At 45.0% G+C, this 19,850-nt stretch overlaps 1 protein-coding gene across 12 annotated transcripts in view; it reads left to right on the top strand.

The window, feature by feature from the left end:
* The window catches only part of DEPDC5 (DEP domain containing 5, GATOR1 subcomplex subunit), a 127,029-nt gene that overhangs the window by 104,886 nt on the left and 2,293 nt on the right, over positions 1-19,850 (top strand). For all 12 annotated transcript variants that reach the window (XM_043557936.1, XM_043557944.1, XM_043557939.1 and 9 more), the window contains 7 exons: positions 1,313-1,390; positions 1,901-2,033; positions 4,117-4,225; positions 5,541-5,765; positions 10,719-10,888; positions 15,482-15,653; positions 18,175-18,235. In XM_043557936.1, the coding sequence (XP_043413871.1) occupies positions 1,313-1,390; positions 1,901-2,033; positions 4,117-4,225; positions 5,541-5,765; positions 10,719-10,888; positions 15,482-15,653; positions 18,175-18,235 (948 nt within the window). The remainder of the gene's footprint in view (positions 1-1,312; positions 1,391-1,900; positions 2,034-4,116; positions 4,226-5,540; positions 5,766-10,718; positions 10,889-15,481; positions 15,654-18,174; positions 18,236-19,850) is intronic.

Below are 19,850 nucleotides of genomic sequence, written 5' to 3'. Positions count from 1 at the left end.
TCTGGAACAAGCCCCAGATTTAGTATAGTACATGGCCATGAATGTCCCACACCCAGTGAACTGGGCTCAGCTGCTGAGTATTAAGCATGTTTAAAGGTACCATCAGCCCAGGGGAGTCTGGGTGGCTCAGTTGGTTAAGCATCCGAGTCTTGATTTCAGCTCAGGTCACGATCTCATGGTTCGTGAGTTTGAGCCCCACGTCAGGCTCTGTGCTGACAATGCGGAGCCTGCTTGGGATTCTCTGTCTCCCTCTCTCTCTCTGCCCCTCCCTCACTCTCGCTCAAAAATAAATAAATAGACATTTTAAAAAATAATAAATAGGGGCGCCTGGGTGGCTCAGTTGGTTGAGCGTCCGACTTTGGCTCAGGTCATGATCTCATGGTCCGTGAGTTCGAGCCCCGCGTCAGGCTCTGTGCTGACAGCTCAGAGCCTGGAGTCTGCTTCGGATTCTGTGTCTCCCTCTCTCTCCCTGACCCTCCCCCGTTCATGCTCTGTCTCTCTCTGTCTCAAAAATAAATAAACATTAAAAAAAATTTTTTTTTAAATAATAAAAAAATAAATAAATCAAAAGTAAAGGTACCATCAGCCCATTGAGGAAGAACTCAGGCAATAGGTGGTAGAAAGATACGGGCTCTGGAAGCAGTGAGACCTGGATTCAAACCTGGACCCTGATACCTCTCAGCTCTTTGACCTTCATCTGCTCCTTTAACCTGAGTTTCAAAAGGTTGATGTTATTATATTCAGTAATGTTTACCTTTTAGGGTTTTGTGGGTATCAGCCCTACATGTGCTATTTTACACGCATTAGCCTCACAACAACACTGAAATCTAGGAATAGTATTATCCCCCTCTTCAGATGAGGAAACTTAGGCCAAGAAAAGTTAGAGCCCCTCCAGCTGGTAAGTGAAGATACTGGGCTTCTGTCCCCATGCTCTTACCTCATTACCTGGCACTCTCTGGTGAGGTTAAATGATGGGGAGGGCCTTGGGGGCAAAATCAGAACAGTCCACGGAGATCTCTTGGAAGTACCTGAGGCATTATTAAAAGGGGAGGTGCTTATTAAGGGAAGCAAGTCTGAACATAAAACCACTTTGATTTTTTTTTTTTTATCTTAATGTGTACGCTTTGAAAGCAGGAACCCCTCTGAGATATCCCTAGGGATGTAGCTGTCTAACATTTGCTTGAACACCATCAGTATCAATGTCATCTTTGGCCTCTAGCTCTGTAAGAAGTAGAGGGAGTAGTTCCTAAGGTTCATGCTTATGACCGTGAATGTGCTTTTTTGCTTTCCTGACTGGACATTCTGTTTACAGCTCTCAGCAGTTGGCAGCAAGCTCCTTAACCTCATCCTCCACCCTGACGGAGATCCTAGAAGCCATGAAGCACCCCTCGTAAGTGGCTCATCATGTGTTTGAGTGCAAGGGCGGGAGGATCCCACAGGCCTGAGCCATGGTGATGCACAGGCAGTGTGATTTGGTGGATTCATACCTGGTTGTATTGCTCACCAGCTGCGAGACCTTGCACAGGTTACTTGACCTCTCTTAGCCTCTGTTATCTCTGTTTTTGTAAAATGGGATACTAGTGGCTAAGTCACAGGTTTGATATAAGAACTAAATGAAATAATTATGTAAGTTACCTAGTATAATGCCTGACAAATATAGGTAATGCTCTAAATGTCAGATCCTTCTTCCTTCCTCTTTTCCTTTTCCCCCTATAACACCTTTTGTTCTGTCTTGCGGATTTCTGTGGGTTTAGGAACAGTGTAGAGAAATTGTGCTGCACAGGTCCTTCCTTCAGATATTCAGTGCTTTAGTGGGAGTCCCTTCTTTTTCATGTTCTCTTTCTGCTTGTTGCCCTTGTGCATACATACCCTGCTTCCTGCCCACCACATTGGAATTCAGGACAGGAGTCCAGCTGCTCTCGGAACAGAAGGGCCTCTCGCCATGCTGCTTCATCAGTGCGGAGGTGGTGCACTGGCTGGTGAACAATGTGGAGGGTGTCCAGACGCAGGCAATGGCCATCGACATCATGCAGGTGAGAGAGTGTGGGCAGGACCCACAGAACTGTCTGCTCAGACCCCCATGAAATCAGAGCTGGTCTCTGAAGCAGCTGCCCTTTTCAGTAATGTGATCTGTAGGTTGGGGTGAAGCTCTGTTTTTAGTAAGTGTGAGGCCTGTCTGGAATCAATGAACCCACAGGTTTTGATTTGAAAGACACTATACCTTGACTTAAAGATCTGTCAGAATTTATCATGAGCTGAAATGTTCTGGATGGAGTCTGCACTTTTGAACCTTGGAGGAATCTCTGTAAAAGATTCCCAGGAAATGCCTTCCCTCTGACCTTGAGCCCCTATATCCCCCCTGGTCAACTCCTGCTCATTCAGGATCCAAGGCTCTGCCTTATGGACCTTCTGGTGCCCTGTATTTTACTCTGTCATAGCACTTAGCACAACAGAAGGAAAATTCTATCTCATTTCATTTGTCTCCCACCTTGACCAGACTTCTTGAGGGCAGAGCTACCTCTTCTTGTCCTTTGCATATCATCATGCTGTTTGGCACATGGTGTAGGCATGTAGCAAACACTTGCTGAATTTAATGACACTGTTTAAGCTCGAGAGGAAAAAAATAGGAAAGGTCAAGTTGGCTAATGTGGTTCACACCATTCTGTCCACACAGAGGACCCCACTAGAAATAACTACCATGCTGACCAACTGGCTTGTCATCACTGAAATGTAAAATCAGTAACTGACTTAAATATGTATGCAGTCTCTGGCTCTGTGCTGACAGCTCAGAGCCTGGAGCCTACTTTGGATTCTGTGTCTCCCTCTCTCTGCCCCTGCCCTGCTCACACTTGCACGCACTCTCTCTCTCTCTCTCTCTCTCTGTCTCCCTCAAAAATAAAAAAATAAACATTAAAAAAAAAATTTAAAAAAATAAGCATGCAATCCTCAGTTGTCTCTTTGGGGGTCGTAATAGGCAGTTTTGCATGGCCTGTGCCTTATTACATATACTCCTGTCTCTCTAAGAATTGAATTTTCTTATTTGCACATTGGAATGTTTCTACAGCAGTTAGAATGAATGAGCTGGAGGGACACATGTCAACATGGATAAATGTCTGAAGCATGATGTTGAGTGAAAATCCAATATACAAAATAACAATAGTATTATGTCCTTTATTTAAAATTTAAAATCTCATGAAAATACCTCATATTCTTTATCAATACATGTCTATATAATAAAATTATTAAAACCTGCATGAGAATAACATTATACTACATTACACTAATGCAACATTACACTAACCACTTATTTGGTGGTTTGGTGAGAGAGGAGGAGGAATGGGACATATTAGAGTCCATATTTAAGTTTATTTTTGAGAGAGAGAGAGGAAGAGTGGGGGGAGGGGGAGCAGAGAGAGAGGAAGAGAGAGAATCCCAAACAGGATCCATGCTGTCAACACAGGTTCCACGCAGGGCTCAAACTTATGAACTGTGAGATCATGACCTGAGCCAAAACAAAGAGTCTGGTGCTCAACTGACTGAGCCACCCAGGCATTCCCCCCCGCTCCCCCTTTCTTTTTTTATAAAAAGATCTGAAGTCAGGGCACCTGGGTGGCTCAATCAGTTGAGTGTTTGACTCTTGATTTCAGCTCAGGTCATGATCCCAGATTTGTGGGATCATGCCTGAGGTCAGACTCCATGCTGATTGTAGAGCTTGCTTATGATTCTCTCTCTCCCTCTTCCCCACTTCCCCACTCTCTGTCTCTTTCATTCTAAAATAAATAAAATGAACAAAAAAAAAAAGAAAGAAAAGATCTGAAGTCAGTATAAGCAAAATGTTCACTTTGTTCGAGTTGTGTGGTGGTGTACCTGGATCTTCTTTATATTTTTCGTATGTTTGAAATAATTGATGGTGTTATAATATGTATTTGCATTGTGTAATATAATTCACATCAGGAACAACATTTATCATAGAGCAATCATCATGGCTGATGAGGGGTGATGGGTAGGGTCTCCTCGATGTTTTGTCACTCCCTTGACTCCAGCGTATAAACGAGGGCTATACCTCTAAGATGTCCCTCCACAGGAATTTTAGAGTTTCAATGTCTCTCCTTCTAGAAAATGCTGGAAGAGCAGCTCATCACACACGCATCTGGTGAAGTCTGGCGGACCTTCATCTACGGCTTCTATTTCTACAAGATAGTCATGGACAAAGAACCTGACCGAGGTCAGAGATGAGGCGAATGGTGTTGCCCAAAGGGGCAAGTGTTTTTCCTGTTGGCTTGCTCTTTAAAGTGATGGTGCTTCTAGAGTTCCTTGTGTGACTTTGTATTCTAAGAAGACAGATCTGTCAGCTTCCTGAGCATTTGTACTTAATTTAAGCATAATCGGAGTGACAAGTATTTCTTAAAGCTATAGTATGTTCTTCATCACAGCGGTGTGGATGGAAGATAAACCTAAAAGAGGCCAAGGGATCTGGTGTGAGGAAATCCCCACGGGCCATTTTTTGGTTACCCTTTTTAAAATTTTTTTTTTTCAACGTTTATTTATTTTTGGGACAGAGAGAGACAGAGCATGAACGGGGGAGGGGCAGAGAGAGAGGGAGACACAGAATGGGAAACAGGCCCCAGGCTCTGAGCCATCAGCCCAGAGCCCGACGCAGGGCTCGAACTCCCGGACCGCGAGATCGTGACCTGGCTGAAGTCGGATGCTTAACCGACTGCGCCACCCAGGCGCCCCATCTAAGATACAATTTAAGTCTTTTTTTTTTTTTTTCCTTTTAATGAGAAAACAATTCCCAAAAGGGGGACCAATTCCAGCAAGGTCAGAGCTGGAGACACTCACTTGTCCAGTCCAGCCATTGCCCACCAGGACCTTGGCTGGAAGTGACCCCCTCCTGCAGACAAATGGCTTCTCAGCCTCTGGATTTCAGGAACCATACATGCATCAGATGAAGCAGCTAGTGCCCTCTCTCTATGCTCTCTTATCCAAGAACGTGTCAGAAGTGGATCTGTGCAGGTGTTTTTCTGGTAGCCACTGATATGTCTGCTGCCACCTCTTCCCTTATGTTCCCAGTTTGGCCCATAGATACCTCTTTTACCTTCAAGTAGAAAAAAACCTGGTTACTATTACCTGCTCTGAAAGTAGAGGTCTGAAACTGAGGATAAAACATATTTTTTTAACTGAAGTAAAATTCGTGTAACATAAAATTAACCATTTTCAAGTGAACACTGGCATTTAGTACATTCCCAGTGTTGTGCAACCACCACCACCTCTGTCTAGGTCCAGATCGTTTCCATCACCCTGAAAGGAAACCTTGTGCATGTTAACAGTCACTGCCAAACTTCTCTTCCCTGCTGCCCCTGGCCACCACCAATCTGCCTTCAGTCTCTAAGGATTGGCCTATTCTGGACATTTCATTTAAGTGGTATCGTGTAATATGTGATCTCTTCTGTATGGCTACTTTTACTTGGCATAGTGTTTTCAAGGTTCAGCCTTGCATCAAGAAAATAAGCACTTTCTCTCCCCTTTGCTTTTCCCAGTGGCCATGCAGCAGCCCACTACCTGGCACACGACAGCAGTGGATGACTTCGCCAGCTTCCAGCGCAAGTGGTTTGAGGTGGCCTTTGTAGCTGAAGAACTCTTACACTCCGAGATTCCTGCTTTCCTCTTGCCCTGGCTGCCCAGTCGGCCAGCCTCCTATGCAAGCAGACACAGCTCTTTCAGCCGAAGCTTTGGGGGGCGGAGCCAGGCAGCTGCACTTTTAGGTAGATGCTCGACCCAGATGGGACCTGGGGATGCGCTGGTGGGTGGCTGAGGGAGAGTGGCAGCCAGCCAAGGGAACAATGCCATGTGGACCAGGATTAGAGCCACTGCAGCTATCATACTGGTACTCTGTTCGTCCACATGGTGGGCTCCTGCACTAGCTCCCACTGGCTGCATGGGTCAAGCTCATTGTCTCAACCAATAAACAGTGTTAGACAGTTCTTAAATCAGGGCACAGTGCTAACCCTGCACAAATAGGAGAGAATAGACAATGTGGCCATTTTTCCCAAGAAGCATCCAGAATACAGGAGGTATGAGCTGGTGCTCGCTTCTGGTTTAGTACCCGCCACAGGCCTTCCTAGGATCTTAGTGTCCTAGGATCTCTGAAGAAGAAGGAACCTTGAAGTTTATCCATTCTAAACACTCAGGCTGAGTGCAAATCTGCCCTCTGCCCTTCCTCCCCAAATGTACTTACCACATTGAGGAATGTAAACTAGGAGTCTTCCTGCCTTTCTTTGGTCCCTGCAGCTCCAAGATAGGGACAAAACACCCACTTATTGAATGGTGGTAGCCTCTGGTAGGAAATGGGACCCCTGTTCTCAAGGACTGGACTGATGGGTTGGCATAATGTGTGCTCTAGGCAGGGTGTCATGAGGTTTGTCTCAATAGCAGGTTAGAGAGAGAGATCCTAAAAGGCCTCTAGAAGGAAGAAAGGAAGGAAATGTAATGTAGACTAGACTGCAGTGAAATAGCACCTTCTACTTAGTTTGCCTGGCGATGCCCAGCTGCTAGAATGGAAATGTTAATAGGTATTACAGTTTCCAGATCCTCAGATTCACTTGGATCCAGACAGCTTTGACCTCACCTTATAGCCTCACCCCAGCACTGTAAGAACTGGGGCATGGAGAAGACAAAACTGAAGAGAGTGGTTCCTCTGTCCCCCAGGTAGTCACGCCTTCCCCTCTGCCTTGTTTTGCATTTCTAATTCTCCACCTTCTTGAAATCTTTTGGAAACAAAGAGGCCACATACTCCCTACCTGCTAGTTACCAGTAGCACCCCACCCTCAAGTGTGACAGAATTATCTCCTGACATTGCCCAACGTCCCTGCTTACTCCTTGGTTTGAGTTACTGCTCCTGGAAAATGCTTAGGAACTTTTCCCTTTGTGTCATCACCCTGGTTCTGGAGGCTATCTTGACAGTTTCTGTATGAACATCCTCATTTCCAGAGTCTCCTCCAGCAGGCTGGTAGAACTCTCTCTTGCCCACCATAGTCCCAGGCTCAAGATGAGATTCAAATCATTTCAGTTTAGCTTTGGTTAAAAGATACTTTTAACCAGTTTACTTCAGAAAATTGCACATAAAGAGGAGCAGCATATGGAAAAATAGGTCATCTGTCCAAAACATAGGGAGAGTAAGGGAGAAGAGAGGATTTATGTCTTTGGCAGGTAGTTTATTAAGCAGGCATTCTTCACTGGTGTCTGCACATGGGCATTAGGGGGTCAGCATTGATTCTGAAACTAGACAGTCTCACATGCATGCATATTTTCTTGAAGATATCCCTTTATTAGCTTTCCAGTGGCTCCCATGATTGTTACAGGGGAATTTCACTCATCTGCTTCTTTTCCCATCACCCCTCCAACAGGAAGTGAGTTTCTTGTCCTTTTAAACCTGACACAGCATTATTACTGCTAATTCTATCTGGTAACACCCCTCAGATCTTTGTGTGAAAATATGAGATACTTTTCCCCATCTTTTTTTTCAGGTTAGAATATAGACTTCTGCTGTGTCATTTACCTAAGTGAGAAAGATGAGTTGTTTTGAATTGGACTGTCTTCAGTGTTGGGGTTTTTCCTCAGGAAAAAAATTAACATGATTTATAGGGGGAAAAGGGCCTATGTATCATTTATGACCTGCTCCCTTTTTTGTTTGTTTTGACATGTTCCTCTTTAAACATTTCTGATTCTTAACTGGAAAGCTGTTTTTCTCAGAAGAAAGCTGTTTTTTTAAAAAAATTTTTTTTTTCCAACGTTTATTTATTTTTGGGACAGAGAGAGACAGAGCATGAACGGGGGAGGGGCAGAGAGAGAGGGAGACACAGAATCGGAAACAGGCTCCAGGCTCTGAGCCATCAGCCCAGAGCCTGACGCGGGGCTCGAACTCCCGGACCGCGAGATCGTGACCTGGCTGAAGTCGGACGCTCAACCGACTGCGCCACCCAGGCGCCCCAGAAGAAAGCTGTTTTAATATGCCTGATGATGCTGCACAGTCCTATCTGCCCTGGCCTGTGGTGACTCCCACTCCCCCACTCATGTCACCCTGTGTCACTGAGCTATGAAGCCATAGGGGCATCTGAGACTCTGGAAGAAGCAGCACCAAGTCCCTTAAGCCCACGCAGATACCTTTTACTTCTCAGCTTTTTCTTGATAACCCCACTAGGTCTCAGGGTCAGAAGAGGCTGCTGAGCATCTTGGTCCAAACCCTGACGTGTGAATATTTTCCATCCCACTCCTAATAAGTGGGGAGCCAGCTGCTCCCTGAAAACTCTCAACAGGACACTCACTCTTGTGACTACTTTTTCTGTTATTGGGCAGCTCCGGTTTTTAACGTTGATCTCCAGTGTCCTACCTGAGACTGCACTCTCTCCTCCAGTGGCACTGATCCCCTGCCCAGGTCATTGCTAGCCCCCTCGCTGTGACCCTGGTAAAGGATGCTCAGTCTGCTCCTTCGGGACTCACTATATCTCACTGTCCCAAGGTGAATAAGTCTGTTCTTATGGAAGTAAGGAGTGATTCAGAAAAGGCGCTGAAAGCTGCAACTTGGCTGGGGCTTACACCCTTGCCAACATCAGCCTGCTGGCCGCATCCATACTGTCAGATCTCACTCCTGAAGTATGAAGCCAGTGGTATCTTGAGCCTATAACTGTTTACTTGGCTGAACAGTATACTTCCTTGGGCTTCCTCACACCAGCCTGTTCTGAACTGAATATGCCAGATGGGAGAAAAGAGATGTGCGAGATCACTGCTGGTGTTTGTCGAGTGCCCTTTCTTTTGTGACCTGGGCTTTTCACACGGGGGAGGAATATACTGTCCAAGACCAGAGAACAAAGCTTTCCTCCCTTGATTGAGGCTATTAAGTGAAAGGCTACTGTGGTTGGGCTATGAATCAGGAACACAAGGCAGAGATAAAAATTAGTTTTGATGAGACTTTTAGCATTGGAGTTGCCATGTTCTTTAGCCTGAAGTGTCATAGATAGCTAAGCAGTATCCATGGGAGTCATTGACAGGCCTCAGATTGAGCACTGGTGAGCTTGTAGCCTAAATGGGGAGGAGGGAAGAACAGGAGAGCTGCAAGTGAGGTGGCTAAAGGAGAAAGCAGGAGGTAATCTGTGACCCTTTGGCAGCCATGTTTTACTTGATCCTCACCCCTACTCTGTGAAGCAGCTGGGCGGGCACCATCTCAGTTTGCAAACGAGGAACTAAACCAGGGGAATTGAAGAATGTTCTCGGGCACACGGCTAAATGGCAGAGCTCAGATTTTCCAACTCGACATCAAGAACATTTCCCATTTTACATGTTCTGGTTTTGAGAGAATGATAAGCTGTATACCCATTCACCATCCTAAGCCATGGCTCCACTGCCTCCCAACAGAAGTTCATTAAAATTGCTGACTCAAGAGCCGTTTTGTCCTTGTCAGTGATAAAAGCCACTCAGGGCTTCTACCTGCCAAATGCAGAATAAGCTGACAGCTTCAGATAAAGAGATACCATTGGATTCACGGGGGCGGGGGCGAAAGGAGCTGATAACGGTTTGTAGAAACCCTAGGTCTAGCACTGCCCAGTCAGGCAGAGCAGAGCCCTGATCTTTTCATTACTTCTGAGCCTGTTTAGTGCTATTAGTCTGGTCAGGAGCTTGATTGATCCATCTCTAAAACATCCCTATCTTGGGTTTGAGTATGATTTCTGAGCAGGAGTTCCAGACAGGATGAGCTAGTCTGAAACCGACCTGGGATCTGAAAGCAACACAGTCCATGGAACAGGGTGTTGAGCTTCATTATGAGGTTTCATTTCTTGAGAACATATTGTAGAACTATTGCCTTCCTGGGTTGAAACCAGAAAATCAAGACTTCCTCCTCACTGTGATCTGTGCTGTCTGTCCCATTGTGTCCTTCTGTGGGTCACTGGAATGAGAAGATCTGGAGTTCAGCCTGAAGCTGAAGCTCTGACTCTGGTCTTGGGCAAGGCATTTCCCTTCCATGGGCTACTACTACTTCCTCATCTGTAAGTGAAGGAGTTGGATCAGACTGGGGAAGGCAAACTGTGGCATTATTAACCAGCCAAATCTGGACTACCATCTGTTTGTTTGTTGTATAATAATTTTTATTTTTAGAGCACTTTTTGGCTTACAGCAAAATTGAGTAGAAAGTACAGAGTTTTCATATACTTCCTGCCCCAACACACGCGCTATCAATGCCCTGCTCCAGAACAGGGCATTTGTTACAATTGAACCTACGTTAACATGCCACCACCCAAGGTTTCCATTAGAGTTCACTCTTGGTGTGTACATCTGGGTTCAGACAGATATGTAATGACAGGTATCCACCATTGTAGTATCATACAGAATAGTTTCACTGCCCTAAAAAAAAAATCCTTCTGTTTTTTGTAAATAAAGTTTTACTGGAACACAGCCCAACCTATTCATTTACATAACATCTCTGGCTGCTGTGCACTATGATGACAGAGTTGAGTAGCTGAAACAGGGACCACATAGCCTGTGAAGCCTAAAATATTATCTGTCCCTTTATGGAAAAAGCTGGCCAACCCCCAGACTAGATGATTTTCAGGAAGCTTCTAGAATCTGTGATTTTCTGTTAGGTAATTCTGCATTTTGTTCTTCCTTTTCATCCCGCTCCTTCTTTTCCCTCTCTCTCTTGGGACCCCTCCAATGCTCTGACATAGCTGCCACTGTCCCGGAGCAGAGGACTGTGACCCTGGACGTGGATGTGAACAACCGCACAGACCGGCTAGAGTGGTGCAGCTGTTACTATCATGGCAACTTCTCCCTGAATGCGGCCTTCGAGATCAAGCTCCACTGGATGGCAGTGACCGCCGCCGTCCTCTTCGAGATGGTGAGAACCTCCTCATGCTGTGATCAGGGCCTTGGCTCACCTTGCAGAGGGGGACAGTGGATGCTTGGTAGAGATTCATGTCACTTTTTGTTTTCTTTAGTTCAGGCTCCAGTTACCTTTCACCTACACTGCTGGAATAGCCTCATACAAAATTTAAACAGTAAAAAATTCAAACAGCTTAAAGGGAATAGGTTGGGATTTCTCAGCCTTGGCACTCTTTTTTTTTACTTTATTTGTTTATTAAAAAAATTTTTTTTAATGTTTATTTACTTTTGAGAGAGAGAGAAATAGAGTGTGAGCGGGAGAGGGGGAGAGACACAGATTCCAAAGCAGGCTCCAGGCTCTGAGCTATTAGCCCAGAACCTGATGTGGGGCTCGACCTCACGAACCATGAGATCATGACCTGAGCTGAAGTCGGCAACTCAACTGACTGAGCCACCCAGGTGCCCCTCAGCCTTGGCACTTTTGATATCTAGGGCCAGATAATTTTCTCTTGTTGGGGGGCTGTCCTGTGCATTGTATGATTTTGGGCAGCATCTGTGGCCTCTACCCTAAATGCCAGTAACACACCCTCCTTGTGACAAACAAAACGTCTGCAGGTATTGCTACATGTCCCCAGGGAAGAGGAGTATTGCCCCCAGTTGAGAATCACTGGTCTAGAGTGAAAAGTCCCTCTCCCAGCCTTGTCCTATCCTGTTCCCTGGGACTCCCATCTAAAAGCAACCACCTGGGGCACCTGGCTGGCTCAGTCAGTAGAGCATGCAACTCTTGATCTTGAGGTCGTGGGTTCAAGCCCCACACTGGGTTTAAAGATTAAATAAAATATTAAAAAAAATAATAAAAATAAAAGCAATACCCTACCACTTTATTGAGTGTACTTCTAGAGAGATTATATGCATATACAAAGCTTTGTTGCCCCCCCCCTTTTTTTTTCTTTTTAACATATGGTAGCTTGGACTACATACTTAGTTGACACTTGAACAATGGAGGGTCTGGGGATGCCGACCTTCCATGCAGTAAAAAATTCAAGTCTAGCTTTTGACTTCCCAAAAACTTAACTACTAATACCCTGTTGTTAAACTGAAGCCTTAATGATAAACAGTCAAGTCACACATATTTTGTATGCTATATATATGTATTACATACTGTGTTCTTACAATAAAGTAAGGTTTCCTTTTTTTAAGGAAGTCACAAGGAAGAGATAATACCTTTATAGTACTCTTCCATATTTATTAAAAAAAAACAAAAACAAAACAAAAACAAAAACTCATATATAAGTGGACCCAAGCATTTCAAACTAGTGTTGTTCAAGGTTCAAGTGCAACTAGTGTTGCATTTTGTTTTGTCCTATTATATATCCTCAGTATCAGCAAAAATAAGTCTGCGTCATCGTTGTGTTTTTGTTTTTGTTTTGCCTCATTGTTTGTATCATCGTTTACTTAACCAGTCCCTATCAATGAACATGACTGCTTTTAACCCTACCTCTCAACAGCGGTTGGGGGAATGTGCAGTTTTGCCCCTGTGGGAGCATTTGGTAATATCTGGAAACAGTTTTACTTGGCAGAAATGGTAGAAGAGTGCACCCACTAGCATCTAGTGGGTACAGGCCAAGGATGTTGTGCATCATCCTACAATGCATCTCACAGGACAGTCTCTAGGGCAAAGAATTAACCAGCCCAGATGTCATGAGTGCCAGAGCTCAGAAGCCCTCTTTTAATTGGCCTTCTGCCTGTCTTTCCTCCTCCAGTCTTCCCTGGCCTGTCTAATCAGGTCACTCATTGCCCACACTCAGGCCACTCCCCACCCTCAGTCCCAGCACCTGTGGAACAGATACTCCGTAGCCAAGCTGTCAGTATCTTCCAGGTGCTCTCTTTAACCATCTTTGCAGTCTGCCACTCATTTTATACACTCTCCCCTTCAATCCAAAGGAATGTTTTTCTCAAGCTTTAACAGGGTCCCGCTCTACTCCCACACTGGCTCAAACATCTCATCACGGAGCTGAGAGCAGCCAGAAAGTTCAGAAAGACTTTATGGAAAGCTAGGAGATGACCAAAGAGAGTGAGCACAACATCAGCTGCCAGCATATAGTTTTTCTGTCCAGGGCTCAGAGGCCTAGTTTTGTCCCACAAGACATGATATCCTGGGGAAGAGATTTGTCTGGGTCTCTGTCTGTCCAGCCCCAGTCTGCCTGCACATGGCCTTAGTGCCCCTGAGGACCCCTCCCCTGGAACACTGGAACATACTTAAGGTCCAAATCAAAAAAGACACCAAGCCACCTGTCTGGTTCAGCTTATAGAAGTCACTGGCACTTCCCCAGCCAGTCAAAACTGAGATGACCACTCCCTCCAGGCAGAACTAACCCTCTGACCCAATAGGCTAAGCATCCTCCTTGGAAGCCCCACTAATAGTCCTATCTCAGAACATGACCATAACATTCATGGACATGCACATATAGTCACAGTTTGGCAGAAAGAAGAGTATTTATCTCCTCAGGGGAATATGGCAACAGTCTTTTCAAAATACACTTTTCACACCAATTCATGTAAAACCCACAGAAAGCTGCTAATCCCTTTATCATTACAGTTTTGAACCTTGAACAACACAGGTTTGAACTGCATGGATCCACTTATATGTGGATTTTTTTTTTTTTTTTAGAGGTACAGGACAGGACTATAAATGTATTTTCTCTTATGATTTTCTTAGTAATGTTTTCTTTTTTCTAACTTTATTGTAAGCATAAGTTTTTCAGGAGCCAAAAGTTATATTCAGATTTTTTTACTGCATGGGGTGGTGGCATCCCTAACCCCATGTTGTTCAAGAGTCAACTATATTTTGTTAGGTTGTTAGGTTTTTAGAAATCTCTAGTGTAGATTAATTATTATTTTTTTTTTTAATTTTTTTTAACATTTATTTATTTTTGAGACAGAGAGAGAGAGACAGAGCATGAACAGGAGGAGGGCCAGAGAGAGGGGGAGACACAGAATCTGAAGCAGGCTCCAGGCTCTGAGCTGTCAGCACAGAGCCTGATGCGGGGCTCGAACTCACGGACCTGAGATCGTGACCTGAGCGAAGTCGGACGCTCAACCGACTGAGCCACCCAGGCGTCCCTGGATTAATTATTATTAAAAAAAATTTTTTTTAATGTTTTTTAATTTATTTTTGACACAGAGAACATGAGTAGGGGAGGGGCAGAGAGAGAGGGAGACACAGAATCTGAAGCAGGCTCCAAGCTCTGAGCTGTCAGCACAGAACCGGACGCGGGGCTCAAACCCATGAACTGTGAAATCATGACCTGAGCTGAAGTCGAATGCTTAACTGACTTAGCCACCCAGGCGCACTGTAGATTAATTATTATTTTAAGGAAGTGTCCAAATTTGTTATAAATCACATTTTATTAGGGTAAATATTATGCACATATTTATATTATATAATATTTATAATATTATAATCCATATTTATAATATAAAATATGACATTTAAAAATATTACATAAAATAAAAAGAGCCTTAGTGTTAAGTGTCTGACTTTAGTTCAGGTCATGATCTCACGGTTTGTGAGTTTGAGCCCCCACATCAGGCTCTCTATTGTCAGCACAGAGCTCACTTTGGATCCTCTGTCTCCCTCTCTCTCTCTGCCCCCTCTCCACTTGTGTTCTCTCTCAAAATAAACTTAAAAAAAATTTTTTTTAATAAAATCTTAAAAAAAGTTATTTTGGTTGAACAGAGATCTTGGTTTTTGTTGTTGATATATTGTTGTTGTTACAGGTGTTTCTGGGAAAACAGCTAAGAGTGGTCCCCTTCAATTTTTGACATACTCATATTTGTTTAAATCAAGTTATGGCTCAAACTAGATTTTTTTGAAATAACATTTAACACAAATCTCTTCTGTATGCCAGAGCCATGTGCACCAACTTTTTTTTTTTTAATATACACAGTTTTATGGTTAAAAAAATATCTTAAAATGTAGAAAATTGCCACTTTTCTCTGAGAAAATGTTATTGATGGGGAGGTTTGTCTTGCTGCCGCAGTTAACTTTTGTTCTCAGTCAATCTTTGGACAGACAGCTTTTGGGAGTTTGTGGGAGAGTGGCTCTCATTCCGCCAGGTCAGGGCTTATCGCTTTTGGCCAGAGGCCACCACAGTCATCTCGCACCCTGCGTCATGTCCCTTTCAGCCAGCCTGAGTGGATTGTTTTCCTATTTGATACTTTGGACTTAGTAAATTTTTGATAAAGGACATAATTAGAAGGACTTAACTTATATCCTGTGACCTTCCTACAACATCCTGTAGAATGAGAAGGCGATTTAGGAGGCAAGAAATAGCTCTCTCCAGTCTCTTCCTTCTAGAAGAAACACTTGAAGTTGCATAAAGCTGTGAGGACGAGCTGTGTGCTTAACTCACAGTTTTTCAGGTATTTGTCAGGAGGTTAAACTGTGCATTTTCCTGACCAGGATTGGTTTGGATCCAGTGAACATTAATAAATGAACATGCCAATCAATATGTATGCCGCCACTGTGGCGGCTTCGCTCCTTGGGAAGTATTTTCTCTTGTCTGAATTAACTTGGAGATGACACTGTTTCTGTGCTTCCCACCAGGTCCAAGGCTGGCATCGAAAAGCTACTTCCTGCGGCTTTCTGTTGGTCCCCGTTTTGGAGGGTCCCTTTGCGCTGCCCAGTTACCTGTATGGTGATCCACTTCGAGCTCAGCTCTTCATCCCACTCAACATCAGCTGCCTGCTCAAGGAGGGCAGTGAGCATCTGTTCGATAGTAAGGGATACTCCCCTCCGGAGGTTCTATCTCCATGAGTAAGGCCACCTCTCTAGGTATCTAATTGACACAGCCTAGTGCACAGAGGGAGCCTTTGGACAAGGGATCAAAATGATCTAGGTTTAATGCTGGTTTTTCACTTAGTGGCTGGGTAATCCTGGGTAAGTCACTTAATGTCTCTGAGCTTCAAATTCCTTATCCCTCAAATGAGAGCACATAAAGTTTAAAGCTGCCTTGCCAACTCAGGAAGACCCTTATGAGACCTGGAGCAGATGGTGAGTGGGAGAAGGTATGATACACTGTAAATCACGAGTGGCACTGGTATTCTCCCCACACTCTCCTTTCTGTGCTGCAGCCTTACTGGCTTGGGCTGTGGGAATTTGAACCTTAAGGGAGGCATTGAAAGCAGAACAAGATACAGCGTCCTATTTTGCAAAGCTGTGCTGTGTCAGCACCTGGAACACTACATGTGGCTCGAGTCCTGCGTCGTAAGGAAGACAGAGCAGGAGGGGGCTCATAGGAGGACAGCAGGGCTCTGAGCCCTTCCCCTGAGAGGGCTGTCAATCTAAACGTGGGGAGACAGTGGGCTGAGCCACCCTGCTGCTCCACCTGAGCCCAGCCGATCTCTGAGGGCAGGTGTAGGACAGACAGAAGGAACAAGACTTACTTTACACAGCACAGAACTTTTTATCACCAATTAGTTGCCCATTGTGATGAACATATAAAGAGCTCCTGCAGAGCTCTTGGTGAACTCACAGATGACCTTTTTTAAAATGAAAAGTTAAAAAAAAAAACAGTAGCCCTTTGGTTTCTCAGATGTAGAAATTGTAAGTGTGAATGGAAAAACTTTTGGTGTAAGGGAAGTGGTTTCTTCTTTTGTCCATGTAAGTCTGCATCATGGTTGGTGGAAGAGAACAGCCCAGGGGTGAGAGGTCCCTCCAGGTCAGGGAGACCACACTAAGTGTCCCCGCACCTTTCCTGTGATGGGCTGCCCCGGTGGTACAAACAGCTTGTGTTCCAAAGGCCTGTCTGTATATTCTTTGTTTACATCTCAGAAGACATTTCTATGTAGACACAGTGTTTCCAGTGATGGCTGGGGTTCCAGGTGGGCCCCACAGAGCCACTAGAGGGCATAGATCTGTGATCCTTAGAGTCGACAGAGTGCTCTTCACACACACATACACACACGCGAGCACACACACACACACACACACACACACACACACACACATTCTCTAACCTCACAGCAGCTAAGGCTATGAGAGGACCATTACAGTCCTGAAATGCCACATGATTATATTCATATCTGATGATTTCAAGCCAGGCAACTGCCTCATGCTACTGTTTTTAATATGCTCAGGAGACACTTCCCCCACACCAGCCAGAGATTCTTCTGGGGTTTTCCACCTTCACTATAACAGCACAGGATTGCTGGCAAGGCTGGCATTGGAGGACATTTTTTGTGTGAGCTGATGGTTTTCCCTGCCAGTTGTAACCCAGGCTTTAAGACCAGCATCCTCTGTTGGTTGCCATGGTTACAGGCATGGTTACTGAAGAAAGGAGGCCTAGTTTAAAGGAATAAGGGCTTAAATCTAAAAGTCGATTTTCTTGCTTCTGTGCTACTCTCTTCCTATTATCTCCCCTTCCAATAACAGTGGATACAAAATCTTAAACATCTGACGAGGAAGCTGCTGTATGTGTTTTTCCTATTAAAGCCAAAGCCTTTTTTCTTTCTTTTTTGCTCTTTAGTTGCCTAGAACCTTCAAATGTATCCTAGATAGAAAATTCCAAAATGTACAGAGCCCCTGTTTTCATGTCTCGTGAAGTTGCACCTCCAGCCGTCAGCATCTTGGTCCCAAGAGCAGTGCTGGCCCGTTGCCTGTTGCTGTGTCACACCTGGCCTCAGCCTCCACCCCCTCATCAGCTCTCAGTCTTCACACCAGCTGTGCAGAAGAAGCGAGGCTGGAGCAATGATTCGGGCAATGGAGAAAGGCACTTCTGTGCCCTCCTGCCCTCCCCAGCCTATCACTTTTCCAAAAATAATTTTCGTATTTATTTGCTTCGATTTCCCCATTCCTAAAATGGAGCTTATAATATTGTCTTTCCTTGTAGGGAAATGGAACATTGGTAATAAAAAAATTTTTTTTTCTCCTTAGAAGCAGATAACACGCATGTAAAGCTTATCTTTTGTTTGTACTTTAACATCATGTTCCTTTCCACTTTTGGTATAGGGAGTCATTAGAACGAGGCTTACATCAAGTTCCGGAGCTCACACTCGTTGCTGAGTGTGAGCAACGAGTGCCTTTCAGAACCTGATAGAGCTTTGGGGAAGGGATGGTGAGAAAACACAATTGGTCCTTGGGACAGAGGCTGGTCTTTCAAAAGCAGGTAGTGTGGAAAAGCGTGCTTAAGCTGACGGGGGAGAAATGGCCAAGAGAAGTGAAGGGTACAGAAGGCCAAAGCCAGGAAGAATTACAAACCTTGGAATCACACCCCTGCTTTTATTCTTTTCTCCTTTTAGGCTTTGAACCGGAAACATACTGGGATCGAATGCACCTTTTCCAGGAAGCCATTGCACACAGGTTGGTCCCTGAGCAAGAAGGTATAGTGGGAGGGCATCAGTGACTATCCAGCAATTACCAAACCCAAACCCAGTTTGTTTCATTTCTGGGGAAACAGATCTGGCCCACCAATGACAGCCTTGCTGCTGACCTCCAACAGGACCCTTTGCCTTGGTTTCAAAGATAAGCATTACCTGTCAGTTCCTGTAGCAATTGTTTTTCAGACCTCATTACTTTCTTCCAGTTGAAGGGAGAGCGTCGAGCTCCCTCCTTAGCCTCCAACAAGACCCTGGTCCAAGCTGTCCAGGAGATTACATAGATGAAAAACTGTAAAACATGTCTCAAGCCTCTAGACACACGTTGAAAAGATAATGAAGGGTTAAAAAGCAATAGATAAGTCCATAGGTTTTTACTGGCGCCTAATATGTGTGCCAGGAAAGGGCTTTCCTGGGCTTAGCTGTCTACCCCTCAAACCAGTCCAGCTTTGTCTCCAGAATGCACTAGGCAATGTCCACTTCATGTTAATCATGGCAGAAGTAAGTCCTCTGTTCCTGCTTCCATAATCCTCTCTCTGCACCTTCTTCAGTGTCCTGTCATCTTATTCAAACATCTTAAGCTGTTACCACCCCACCACGAACCTCCCTCCTGCCCCCTGCCCACCATAGACTGGCTGCTTCTTTCAGCAGGAGTGGGTGCTGATTGGGGGCAAAAGGTGGGGAGTACAGTGGGTCGGTGGCAAAGGGCCCCGATGCAGGAAGCAGACAAGCCTGGTTCACCTCTGCCTCCACCAGCATCTGGCTGAGGAACCATGAACAAGTTTTGGAACTGCTTCACCTTCATTTTCTCACCCTTCACTGGGTTGTCGGGAGGGTTCTCTGGAGTTCCCAGCACCTAAGAAGCCCTTGGTAGGCAGTAGGTATTATTAGGAAGACCCCAGCCAACTGACAAGTTTATAAGCAGGTCTGATGCTTCCCATGGATATCATTGGGTGGTCGTTGGATTTTGCTGACTAGATGTCACTTGGGACATGGCCTTTATTTGTCAGATGTGCTTTTTTCTTCACAGCATTCCCCTCCTGATCCAAACTCATCTAGATCCTAGTCATATCTAAACTTTGCCCTGTCCTCTTCAGAGTGCTTTTTCAGCCTTCAGACTCTTCACGTCTTCTATTCTGTGTATCACTGCATGGACTCTACTGTGTGTCCCTATACCTAAACATGCTCCCCCTTCCCCACCTCACCCTGCTCCCCCTTCTCCACCCAGACCCACCTTACCCACTAAACCTTCTCCCCTAAGCCCCCACCCCCGTTCTACACCTGTCAGTCTTGTCCCACCACAGATTCCCAGGTCTCTCCTCTCTAAATCCCTCCTTTTTTTCCAGTACACTCTATCCATCTATTACACTAGTTTAGGGGTCCCTGGGGGACAAGGGTATGCATTTTTCTCATTTTTGTTTCCGTTTAAGCACCAAGGCAATGTGCCTTGCCCAGAATAGCTTTTGTACAGAATGGAACTCTAGGTTAGAATGTAGCTCCAAAAGGAAACATTAGCCCATCCATAAGATTCATCTCGGATGGAGTTAGAGATGGGTCCAGAGAAGCTGATCCATCCATCCTACCCCTGCTGTGGCTCCCCA

Source organism: Prionailurus bengalensis, chromosome D3 (genome assembly GCF_016509475.1).
Source record: "Prionailurus bengalensis isolate Pbe53 chromosome D3, Fcat_Pben_1.1_paternal_pri, whole genome shotgun sequence".
NCBI lineage: Eukaryota > Metazoa > Chordata > Mammalia > Carnivora > Felidae > Prionailurus > Prionailurus bengalensis.
The sequence above is the reverse complement of the archived record's forward strand: the minus strand, read 5'-3'. Positions and strand labels throughout refer to the sequence as shown.